This window comes from Leucoraja erinacea, chromosome 1 (genome assembly GCF_028641065.1).
Source record: "Leucoraja erinacea ecotype New England chromosome 1, Leri_hhj_1, whole genome shotgun sequence".
Lineage (NCBI taxonomy): Eukaryota > Metazoa > Chordata > Chondrichthyes > Rajiformes > Rajidae > Leucoraja > Leucoraja erinaceus.
This window is the reverse complement of record NC_073377.1, coordinates 25,047,179-25,060,522: the sequence shown is the minus strand read 5'-3', so window position 1 is coordinate 25,060,522 and position 13,344 is coordinate 25,047,179. Positions and strand designations below refer to the sequence as shown.

Sequence of the window (13,344 nt, the reverse complement as noted above, 5' to 3'; positions counted from 1 at the left end):
ACCTGCTTCCACCACTTCCACTGGAAGCTCATTCCACACCGCTACCACTCTCTGAGTAAAGAAGTTCCTCCTCATATTACCCCTAAACTTCTGTCCCTTAATTCTGAAGTCATGTCCTCTTGTTTGAATCTTCCCTATTCTCAAAGGGAAATGCTTGTCCACATCAACTCTGTCTATCCCTCTCATCATTTTAAAGACCTCTATCAAGTCCCCTCTTAACCTTGTTGAAACCCAGGCAACATTCTAGTAAATCTCCTCTGTACTCTCTCTATTTTGTTGACATCCTTCCTATAATTGGGCGACCAAAATTGTACACCTATTTGGTCTCACCAATGCCTTGTACAATTTTAACATTACATCCCAGCTTCTATACTCAATGCTCTGATTTATAAAGGCTAGCACACCAAAAGCTTTCTTTACCACCCTATCTATATGAGATTCCACCTTCAAGGAACTATGCATGGTTATTCCCAGATCCCTCTGTTCAACTGTATTCTTCAATTCCCTACCATTTACCATGTACGTCCTATTTTGATTTGCCCTGCCAAGGTGTAGCACCTCACATTTATCAGCATTAAACTCCATCTGCCATCTTTCAGCCCATTTTTCCAAATGGCCTAAATCACTCTGTAGACTTTGGAAATCCTCTTCATTATCCACAACACCCCCTATCTTGGTATCATCTGCATACTTACGAGTCCAATTTACCACACCTTCATCCAGATCATTGATGTATATGACAAACAACAAAGGACCCAACACAGATCCCTGAGGCACCCCACTAGTCACCTGCCTCCACCCCAATAAACAGCCATCCACCATTACCCTCTGGCTTCTCCCATTTAGCCACTGTTGAATCCATCTTGCTATTCCTGCATTTATACCCAACAGTTGAACCTTCTTAACCAACCTTCCATGAGGAACCTTGTCAAAGGCCTTACTAAAGTCCATATAGACAACATCCACTGCTTTACCCTCGTCAATTTCCCTAGTAACCTCTTCAAAAAATTCAAGAAGATTAGTCAAACATGACCTTCCAGGCACAAATCCATGTTGACTGTTCCTAATCAGACCCTGTTTATCTAGATGCTTATATATATTATCTCTAAGTATCTTTTCCATTAATTTGCTCACCACTGAAGTCAACTAACAGGTCTATAATTGCTAGGTTTACACTTAGAACCCTTTTTAAACAATGGAACAACATGCGCGGTACGCCAATCCTCGGGGACTATTCCCGTTTCTAATGACATTTAAAATATTTCCGTCATAGCCCCGGCTATATCTACACTAACTTCCCTCAATGTCCTAGGGAATATCCTGTCAGGACCTGGAGACTTATCCACTTTTATATTTTTCAAAAGTGTCAGTACTTCTTTTACTTTGAACCTCATAGTATCCATAGCTACTCTACTAGTTTCCCTTACCTCACATAATTCAATATCCTTCTCCTTGGTGAATACCGAAGAAAAAAAAATTGTTCAATATCTCCCCCATCTCTTTTGGCTCTGCAGATAGCTGTCCACTCTGTCTCTCCAATGGACCAATTTTAATCCTCGTTATCCTTTTGCTATTAATATAGCTGTAGAAACCCTTAGGATTTACTTTCACCTTACTTGCCAAAGCAACCTCATATCTTCTTTTAGCTTTTCTAATTTATTTCTTAAGATTCTTTTTACATTCCTTATACTCCTCAAGCACCTCATTTACTTCATGCTGCCTATAATTATTGTAGACCTCCCTCTTTTTCCGAACAAGATGTCCAATTTCCCTTGAAAACCAAGGCTCTTTCCAATTTTTACTGTTTCCTTTCAACCGAACAGGAACATAAAGATTCTGCACTCTTAAAATTTCCCCTCTCTCTCATAAAACAAAATGTCCCAGTTCACTCCTTTTAAATCATCTCGCATCTCATCAAAGTTAGCCTTTCTCCAATCAAAAATCTCAACCCTAGGTCCAGTTCTGACCCTCTCCATAATTATATTGAAACTAATGGTATTGTGATCACTGGACCCGAAGTGCTCCCCAACGCATACCTCCGCCACCTGTCCCGTCTCATTTCCTAACAGGAGGTCCAGCACTGCCCCTCCTCTAGTAGGTACCTCTATGTATTGCTGCAAAAAACTATCCTGCACACATTTTACAAACTCCAAACCATCCAGCCAATTTACAGAATGTGTTTCCCAATCTATGTGTGGAAAGTTGAAATCTCCCACAATCACTACCTTGTGCTTACTACTAATATCTGCTATCTCCTTACATATTTGCTCTTCCAATTCTCGTTCCCCATTTGGCGGTCTATAATACACCCCTATAAGTGTTGCTACACCTTTCCCACTTCTCAGTTCCACCCAAATAGCCTCCCTAGATGAGCCCTCCAATCTATCCTGCCAAAGCACTGCTGTAATATCTTCCCTGACTAGCAATGCAACACCTCCACCTCTTGCCCCTCCAATTCTATCACACCTGAAGCAACGAAATCCCGGAATATTTAGTTTCCAATCACAGCCCTCCTGCAACCATGTTTCACTGATCGCCACAACATCATACTTCCAGGTGTCTATCCAGACTCTAAGCTCATCCACCTTTCTTTCAATTGTATTGTATATCTTTATTGTCATTTCCTGAGTATTCACATACCCAGAGGAAACAAAAAAACGTTGCTCAACCAGTGCGCATTAAAAATAAATAGAAATAAAAATACATATATCATGAACAAATTTAGCACTCTACTAAACATTCAACAGGCGTTCCGATCGGCAGCGGCACAACAGTGGCTCTGCTGCAGTGTGTCCAGGTTGGTGGTTGCTGCGCGACACTTTGGCAGGGGGCTAAGTCCGTTTAGCAGTCTTATAGCCTGCGGGAAGAAGCTGAGGAGCATCCTGCTGGTTTTGCAGCTAATGCTCCTGTACCTCTTCCCAGATGGCAGGATGGAGAATATGTGATGCGATGGGTGGTAGGGGTCTTTGATGATGGAGATGACTCTGCTGATACATCTCTTCCTGTATATGTCCAGCAGGAAAGGGAGTGCACCAATAATCCTGCTGGCGGTCTTCACAATCCTGTCTAGTTGGTGCCGTTCGTACGCCTTGCAGCTCCCGAACCAGGAAGTGATGCCGTAGGTCAATGTGCTCTCGATTGTCCCCCTATAAAAAGTCCGTAGGTGTGTAGTGGGGAGACCTCCTTTACGTAGTCTTCGGAGAGGGTGTAGTCGCTGCTGAGCTCTCTTGACCAGTGCTGTGGTGTTGGCCGTGGACGTCAGGTCATCTGACAGGTGTAGTCCTAGGAACTTCACGCTGCTGACCCTTTCCACATCAGCTCCATCGATGTGCAGAGGTGTATGGTGTTGTTTCCCCGCCCTCCTGAAGTCAACCACCATCTCCTTAGTTTTTCCCACGTTGAGAATGAGGTGTGGGATTTGCACCATCCTGTGAGCAGCTCCACCTCCATCCTGTACGCCGACTCATCATTGTCACTGATGAGACCCACCACTGTCGTGTCATCAGCGAACTTGTTGATGAAGTTGTTGTTGAGTCTAGCAGTACAGTCGTGTGTCAGCAGACTGAACAGCAGGGGGCTTAGGACACAGCCTTGGGGTGAGCCAGTGCTCATGGCTATGGTTTTTGATGGCCTACTGCCCACCCTGACTGTCTGCTAACTGTCTGCTCCTAGCATTAAAATATGCACATTTAAGAAACCCCCCGTCTCTTATTCTCTGTTTATTTCCTTTTTTTTCTTTCTCCACTTGTGTCCGAGTGCTTCCCTTTTCTGCTTCCTGCCTCCCATTCTGTCTACTAGCTTTCTCTATTTGAGTCCCTCGCCCCAACCATTCTAGTTTAAAGTCTCCCCAGTAGCCTTTGCAAATTTCCCCTCCAGGATATTGGTCCCCCTCGGGTTCAAGTGCAACCCATCCTTTCTGTACAGGTCCCACCTTCCCCAAAAGAGGTCCCAATGATCCAGAAACTTGAATCCCTGCCCTCTGCACCAGTCTTTCAGCCACGCATTTATCATCCACCTCGCTCCATTCCTACTCTCACTGTCGCGTGGCACAGGCTGCAATCATGAGATTGTTACCTTTTTGGTCCTTTTCCTTAACTCTCCTCCTAACTCCCTAAATCCTCCCTTCAGGACCTCTTCCCTTTTTTTACCTATGTCATTGGTACCTATATGTACCACGACCTCAGGCTCCTCTCCCTCTGATTTCAGGATATCTTGGACGCGTTGAGACACGTCCGAGACCTTGGCACCAGGGAGGCAGACCACCATCCTGGTCTCCCGACTGCGTCCACAGATTCGCCTATCCGACCCCCTAACAATAGAGTTCCCAATTACTATTGCCCTCTTTTTTTCCCTACCTTTCGGAGCAAAAGGGCCGGTCTCCGTGCTGGAGGCCCGTCCGCTGTCGCTACCCCCGGGTAGGCTGTCACCCCCATCCGTACTCAAACAGGAGTACTTATTTGCAAGGTGTACCGACATTGGAGTACTCACTCGTTCCTGCCTCTGCCCCTTGCCCTTCCTTAGCGTGACCCACATGTCTCTCTCCCGTGGTTTTGGAGTGACCACCTCCCTATAACTCCCCTCTATGACCTCCTCACTCTCCCTGATCAGACAGAGGTCATCAAGCTGCTGCTCCAGGATCCTAATACGGTCCCTTAGGAGCCCCATCTCGCTGCACCTGGTGCAGATGTGGACGTCTGGAGGGCCATCCGACACCATGACCTCCCACATCTGACATCCCGAACAGTACACTGCTCTGACTGTCATTCTCCCGCCTTACCCTGGATCCGATACAAGTACAATACAATAGAAACTGCTGGGAGAAATCAGCAGGTATCTGACTCACAACAGTTTATTATATAAACAAAACAACCATTAACCTCGGAGATTTGGAATAAGGAAGAGCAAGTTTCAATATTACTTTAATTTATTTGTCCCTCCTGTGACTAAAATGCTACATTCCAGTATGATCTAGTCTGAATGTCAAAACTGCTAATCTCACTAAGGTTTGCAAGGTCATACCGCAGCTTTAAAATGTGTTTAGATCACATTGAAACACTTTGAGAGTTCTCCCCCACAAAAACTAGGGCTGGAGGCAGTGGTTCCGATCTCTTCAGATAAAAAGAGGAAGCTTCTAATGTGCTTCGCCCAACCTACAATATACCGTCACCTTCATCAAGAGGTCTCATTTCATTTTTAAGTAGCTTCTCTAATATTATGGGGAAAAAGACTTTGTTCCCATTTCAGGTTTATAGAAACACAGACAATAAGTGCAGGAGTAGGCAATTCGGCCATTCGAGCCAGCACGGCCATTCAATATGATCATGGCTGATCATCCAAAATCAGTAACCCTGCTTTTTTCCCCCATATTCCGTTAGCCTTAGGAGCTAAATCTAACTCTCTTTTGAAAACAAGAGTACCAAGCCTTTATGTACCAAGGCTACGTGCAACACATTATTGCATTCTTGATTGGATACAATCTATGCTGTTTAACTGTCAGACTTTTGAATAAATATACAACTCCTTACCTATAACAATTTCTACTTCTGAACTCCATAGTTCCGCCTTGTCATTGAACACATGGCAACGGTACTGCCCCTGGTTGTCCAGATTAATTTTATTCATCTGTTTATAAATGAAGGTGTGTTTACACATAAGTTTCTTAAATGAACAAAATGTTGAACACTATGCCTGTGACAAGAGAAACCTTTTACATTCACACTTGCACAGAAGACACACATCAAAACCATGAATGAAGAGAACATTTGTGGGATTACAGCTTAGAATCTCTTGGGAGATATTTGTGGCTGGCGATGCTCTTAAACGCAGCGCAAACATAGAAAACCAACTTGAATGCACATAGTTGATGCTTCAGTAAATAGCACTACATCCAACACTTAGAAATAAATAATTTAAATTAAGAGCAAAATTTTGCCACATGACCAAAAGTTTGATACCCTTCATGATGTTGATGGATGTTTCAAACGGCTTAAAACCCAAAGAAACACATTTAATAGTCATTAATATATAAGAGTTTGCACATTCTGATTTTTTTTTTAATGTTCTAAAAAGCAGTGAAACAAGTGATGAGATGATTTGGTTTAATGATATTGATTGAGTGCTAAACATTGATGAGAGTGTCCATGCTTAACTATAGATAGTGTTGTGGGATGTTTTACATTTCCCTCAGAAGGCAAAGAGGGCGTTTGTACAACATAGAAGGACAACATCTCCAGACATGCATCATGCTTTTGCTTATGCATTGTGGTGTGAGCCAGGATGTTTAAAGCTCTGTAAGTCAAGTTTATTGACTTACCAAGTAATGACTCAATGGTGATTATGTCACATGAGGTGTATCATGCCATGAACAAGCTGTCCAACAACAAAGCAAGTGGTTTGGATCATATTTCTGCTGAACATCTTAAGTATGCGAGTATGAGGATAGTTCATCTCCTTGCTATTTATTTTACTGGTTTTATGATTCATGGCTTGTTACCAGACTCAATGTTGTCTGTCCTGTTTGTGCCGGTCATTAAGGCCAAAGCTGGTAAAGTAGGCAGCCTAAATAATTACAGGCCCATAGCTTTAGCCAGCATATTGTCAAACGTTTTAGAAAGAGTTCTGCTGGATAGAGTAAATGAGTTTGTTAACTCCAGATAACCAGTTTGGTTTTAAAGCTAAATATGGCACTGACATGCATATATGCCCTAAAGGAGATTATAAACAAATACAGAGGCAAAAACTCTTCAATCCTTATGTGCTCTATTGATGCTTCCAAAGCCCTTGACCGTGTTAATCACACAGAAAGCTGTTTGTTAAAATGAGTCAAAGAGGGGTGCCTGAATACATTGTTAAAATTCTGGCCTACTGGTATGCCCACCAGACTATGTAAATAAAATGGGGCAATAGAGTCTCAGTCCCATTTGGGGTTAGCAATGGTGTTAGACAAGCGGGAATTTTGTCCCCAGTCCTTTTTAATCTATATATTGATGATCTGTCTAAACAATTGAAAGCCTGTAATACTGGGTGCATGATTGGTGATATTTTAGTGAACCATATTATGTAAGCAGATGATCTTGTGGTCTTTAGTCCATCTAGCGCCGGTCTCCAGCAGCTCCTTATTATATGTTCTGTGTATGGTGTGGAACATGATATTAAATATAATGCTTGTAAGAGTGCTGTTATGATCTGTAGAACCAAAGAGGATAAATGTCTAAAATTTCCTGATTTTAAATTGTCTGACAATAATGTTAGTGTCTGTAATAAGGTAAAATATCTAGGGCATTTTATTACAGAACAAATGACAGATGATGAGGATATTTATAGGCAACAACACATGCTGAATGTTCTCTTGCGTAAGTTTGGTGCGTGTGCAGATGTGATGAAGATGTCGCTATTTAGAACATACTGCACACCACTGTATACTGCGCACCTATGGTTGAACTATGGAAAGACAAGTTTGCAGAGACTAAAGGTGTCATATAATGATGCCATGAGAACACTGCTGAGGAAACCTAGATGGTGTAGTGCTAGTAACATGTTTGTGGCTGCAGGAGTCAGTACTTTAGAAGCTATCCTAAGAAATCATATGCATAAATTCATTTGCAGGATAAATTACTCTGAAAATGTAATTATTGTGGCCTTGTCAAACATAAGGTTTAGCACTGCACGCTACGAATCCCAGTTGTGGAGACACTGGTATCATTATCTCGTTGTAGGATATTGATCATTCTTTTATTCTGGATTTTAATTCATGTATTGTGTTTTTAAATATATATAATTTATGATGCTTTTATGTGATATACTAAGATTTTATATGCACTTTATGATATGTTTTAATAAGCAATGCATTTTTATGTAATGTTGCCCCTTGTCTGGACCTTGAGTCCGTAATAAACTTTATTATTATTATTGTCACATGTACAAGTACAGTGAGGTACAAGTGCAACAATAATCTTGCCTGCAGCAACATGACAGGCATATGGACTCAGACAACACAAAAAAAATATTATACATAAATCACACAAAAAATTGAAAAGAAAAAGACTGAGCATGAAAAAAAGTTATTTGTTCCAAACAATTAAGAAACAAACCCATGGTAGTGCAAGGGTTGGTCTGTCATGTTCCCTAGCATTAGGACAATCTTTTATGAGGTAGTGAGTGTTCTGGGCAGTGGTGGAGCTCCCATAGTACTCTGCATCATTTAAGTTTGGCAAGTGAACACAAGGTCAGGCAGAAGTAAAATGACAGTACTAGACAGACAATCACACTATTGATTTCTAGAGAAGTATTGACAGGAGGACCAGGATATGGTGTTGGTACATCATGATGCAGCTGCACAAGTCATTGGTGAGACCGCAGTTGAAGTGCTGTGTGCAGTTCTGGTCACCCAGCTAAAGAAAGGATGCAGAAGAGATTCACCGGGGATGTTATCTACGCTTGCGCAGGTGGTTGAGGGTGACATTTTAGAGAGCTGCACAATGTCATGAGGGGCATGAATAAAGTAAACAATCAGTCTTTTTCCCCAGGGTTGAGGAACCTAAAACTAGAAGCTTGAGAGGGTAGAGATTTAAGAGGGACCTCAGAGGCAGTTTTTTCACTCGGAGGATAGTCTGTATTTGGAAAGTTGCTGAAGCTGCCATAGAAGCAGGAACAATTACAACTTTGAAAAGACATTTTGGATGGATATACAAAGACAGGAATGGATTAAGGGGCTATGGGTCAAATGCAGGCTAATAGAACTAGCCCACAATGCTAACTTGGTCGGAATAGTAATAGTGGGCTGAAGGGACTGTTTCCGTGCTGTACAGCTATCTCCAGATGTCACAATGAAACCTAGAACCTTGCCATGTGTTGTCATTGCATTATGGCATTCTGTCATATTGCCAAAAAACAAAACAAAATTAGAATGAAAGAGTTAAAGGCCTGTCACACTCCATTTTTTTCGGCGACTTGCCGGCCACCGTCATAGTCGCTGCAGGTCGCCGAAAAATGTCAAAATGTTGAAAATCCAGCGGCGACCACAAAAAGGCACGACTCTTTGGACGATTACTCACCACCAAACAGGCGACATGTCTCGGGGTGACGCCTGTTTGGTCACGAGTAGTCGACAAAATAGCCGACCTGCTGCGAATATGACGGGTGCAGGCAAGTCGCCGAAAATAATGGAGTGTGACAGGCCTTTAACTCTTTCTTTCTTCATAGATGCTGTCAGTTTTACTGGGTATTCCAAGAATTTCTCATTTTATGAATGTCAAAGGTATCTCAGAATACATTTCAAGGGCACATCCTCAGCTACTGTGGTTCCCACGAAATAGACTTTCAGGTGGAGAAGGACAGAAAAAATAAAATAATGCATTTGAACAGAGTACATGATTCACAAATTTAAACATAGCACTGATGAATCAGAAACTACCTGGTAATGTCTTTCAGAGCCATTGGTGAGTGGTACCCCATTCCTCAGCCATTGATAACATGGCATTGGTACACCAATTGCGGTACATTCTAACACCAGTGTATCCCCTACCATCAGTTTTTGGGCTTGTGGCTGATTTATAATCTGGAGCCTGGTCTCATTGGTAAAGAATCTTGTTCCTGGAATGAAAACAATGTTATCATTATTTACTGCTCACAAATTAGGATGTATATAAATATACAAAATCTTTGTCTATTTTAGAGGCAGATAGTAATAGCTTTAGGATCAAGAGAGAAAGTAACTGGTTGGGTGGCATTGGCTGTTTAGGTTGCATACAGTGGGCATATTAGCAAATGGTGGTTGTCTGAATGTGTGTGTGTGGGGCCAGGTGATATAAAAAGTGATGGATGCATCATCGATCAAGTGGACTTTTGATATGTAAGCACCAAACTACGAATGTGGTTGTGTTGCCATTCGGTTAACATAAGAATTTTTAAATCATATTCCTAACATGTGTTATATTGGTGGTGGAGCAGATTTAATGCATACAAGAAACAAATGATGAATTACAAAATGAAGATACAAAAGTCTCTGATGAGATAGACACAAAATGCTGGAGTAACTCAAGTTCAAGTTCGTGAGTTTATTGTCATGTGTCCCTGTATAGGACAATGAAATTCTTGCTTTGCTTCAGCACACAGAACATAGTAGGCATTTACTACAAAACAGATCAGTGTGTCCATATTCCATAATATAAATATATACACACATGAATAAATAAACTGATAAAGTGCAAATAACAGAAAATGGGTTATTAATAATCAGAGTTTTGTCCGAGCCAGTTTTAATAGCCTGATGGCTCTGGGGAAGTAGCTATTCCTGTACCTGGTTGTTGCAGTCTTCAGGCTCCTGTACCTTCTACCTGAAGGTAGCAGGAAGATGAGTGTGTGGCCAGGATGGTGTGGGTTTTTGATGATACTGCCAGCCTGATTGTTATCGAGGCTGACCCATTTCCACCAATAAGAAGAGACTGTGGTCTGTGAATGAGGAAGTCGAGGATCCAATTGCAGAGGGATGCGCAGAGACCCAGTTCTGCGAGTTTGGTAACCAACTTGGAGGGGATGATTGTGTTAAATGCCGAGCTGTAATCGATGAATAACAGCCTGACATATGAGTTTTTGTTGTCGGCAGGACAGGCAGCATCTCTGGAGAGAAGGAATGGGTGACATTTCTGATCTCTGTCTCTGTTGAGCTTGGGTAGTGAAGGTAAGTATTTGGCCAGCCTTAAATTATAATTTGACAATTCTCAAAGATATTATTTTTCATTGAAAAATAAAGAAACTTTGAGAAGGATGATTCAACCATGGCTAACTGAGGAAGTTATTATGAGGTTGATGGTATCAAGAAAGGTAGGGTTAATGAGTGGAGGTTTTAGCTATTGAGGGAGAGATTAGTTAGCCTGGAAGTCTGCATAGCTCATTTTTGGTGCAGATTGCTGTCTTCCGTGTATGAATCTCTATAATTTCCTTGGCTAGATGTATGCGATTATAAGATACATATACAGTCATAGAGTCATAGAATGATACAGTGCGGAAACAGGCCCTTTGGCACAACTTGCCTATGTACCTGTCTAACTGCTTCTTAAATGTTGGCATAGTCCTTGCCTCAACTACCACCTCTGGCAGCTTGTTCCATACATCCACCACCCTTTGTATGAAAAAGTTATCCTTACACTACGGTAAACTCACGGGCTACTACGTTCTTACAACGAGTTTAAAAGGTAAACATTTTTACATCAAGAGTAAATTTGACTTGTGGAAATCTTTCATCATGTTAAAAGATTTTCACGAGTTAGCAAGTTTCCTGAGTACCTGCCGTTAGCGTTACGAGTTCCGACTTTCCCGCTACGTGAATTCTACGTGATTACCACAAGATTGATTTGTTTAAAACTCGGGATCACTCGTGGGTGGACTCGCACCGTAAGACAGGGGTTTAAGATGTCTGGGCCACTCACTTTCACTTCAGCTCTAAAATTCAGTTTTGTTTTGCCAAGATTGTGGAGGGGTCTGATACCACTTGTCCTATTAGGCATCAGTGAGAAGATAAAGCAGTGATAAGTAAGTGCTACTTGATAGCACTGTCATTAAAACCTTCCATTGCTGCTGATGTCTGGACATAGACTGAAGGCACTAATTATCTAAATTAAATGTATCCTGCTTTTTGTAAATAAGACACTATTGGGCAGTTTTCCACATAGTTGGTTAGATGTTGTAATAGTACTGGAATTACTTGGCTATATGCATGAAGAAAGACACATGTGTGGAATAACTCAGCTGGTCAGAGCATATCTGGAGAAAAGGGATCGGTGTCATTTCGGGCCGAAACCCTTCTTCAGACTTTCTTCGGATATGCATATCCTGGAGTGGAGTGCAAGGCTTAGTATAATAGCCAGAATGTTGTCTGATTTCACAACTATAATTGTCTCCAGTTTTGTCACCTGTTTTCTGATATCATGTGGAATAGATTGAGCAGTTTCTGTAATAGTGATTATCTTAGGAGGAATGCCACCATAGAGTGGATGTGGGGAGGATGTTTCCATTAGGGGGAGAGTGGGAACCAGAGGGCATAGCCTCAGAATAAAATGATGTACCTTTAGAAAGGAGATGAAGAGGGATTTCTTTAGTCAGAGGATGGCGAATCGGTGGAATTCATTGCCACAGACAGCTGTGGAGGCCTTCGTTGGATATTTTGAAGGCAGAGATTGACAGATACCTGATTAGTAAGGGTGTCAAGGGTTATAGGAAGAATGCAGGAGAATGAGATTGAGAAGGAAAAATAGATCAGCCATAATCAAATGGCAGAGTAGATTCAATGGGCCAAATGGCCCACTTCTGCTCCTATGAGGTGGTTCTTGGAGCATCCACCTCCCATGAGCCACTCAATTGTTCACCTACTCAATACTACAGGATTGCGAAGCCTTCATTTGATCCATCTAGCTGAATTATTTCTACAACAATACAGGTTACGACCTCACCAGTTAGCATGTGTTTGCTATCCACAACAACAGCTCCACACTTGCAAGCCGAGCTATCGAATGGAACTCAACAATCGCAGGTCAAATATAAAATACTTAATACCTGTAATGAATCATATCTGGAATAAACCATTTTGTTTTCCAATGGTAGGCATTGTTACATAGTATATTCAATAGCAGAAGTAATTTTCCAACAACAATAACTCACCACAGGTGGCACTGAAATTGTAAACCTCCAGTTGTGCCCAGAGACTGAATTCAAAAACGTAGCCACTGTTCACTCTGCAGATGTACCATCCTGTGTCATTTATACTGACTGGATTAATCACAAGCTCAGGGGTGTTACCATTCAGAACCTGTTTATCAATAAAAACACATTGTTAAATAACTAAGCAATTTCAAAAATATCTCAGTATTATTTACAGGATGGTGGCATCATAAGGAAGATCAGCATTTATTGCCCATTCATAAGTGGCAATGAAACAACATAGAAACATAGAAATTAGGTGCAGGAGTAGGCCATTCGGCCCTTCGAGCCTGCACCGCCATTCAATATGATCATGGCTGATCATCAAACTCAGTATCCCGTACCTGCCCTCTCTCCATACCCCCTGATCCCCTTAGCCACAAGGGCCACATCTAACTCCCTCTTAAATATAGCCAATGAACTGGCCTCAATTACCCTCTGTGTCAGAGAGTTCCAGAGATTCACCACTCTCTGTGTGAAAAAAGTTCTTCTCATCTCGGTTTTAAACGATTTCCCCTTTATCCTTAAGCTGTGACCCCTTGTCCTGGACTTCCCTAACATCGGGAACAATCTTCCTGCATCTAGCCTGTCCAACCCCTTAAGACTTTTGTAATTTTCTATAAGATCCCCTCTCAATCTCCTAAATTCTAG

At 41.7% G+C, this 13,344-nt stretch overlaps 1 protein-coding gene across 5 annotated transcripts in view; it reads right to left on the bottom strand.

The window, feature by feature from the left end:
• malt1 (MALT paracaspase 1) overlaps positions 1-13,344 on the bottom strand; it is a 72,444-nt gene that overhangs the window by 48,447 nt on the left and 10,653 nt on the right. For all 5 annotated transcript variants that reach the window (XM_055666151.1, XM_055665980.1, XM_055666089.1 and 2 more), the window contains 3 exons: positions 12,655-12,802; positions 9,413-9,591; positions 5,526-5,622 (listed from right to left, as the gene is read on the bottom strand). In XM_055666151.1, the coding sequence (XP_055522126.1) occupies positions 5,526-5,622; positions 9,413-9,591; positions 12,655-12,802 (424 nt within the window). The remainder of the gene's footprint in view (positions 1-5,525; positions 5,623-9,412; positions 9,592-12,654; positions 12,803-13,344) is intronic.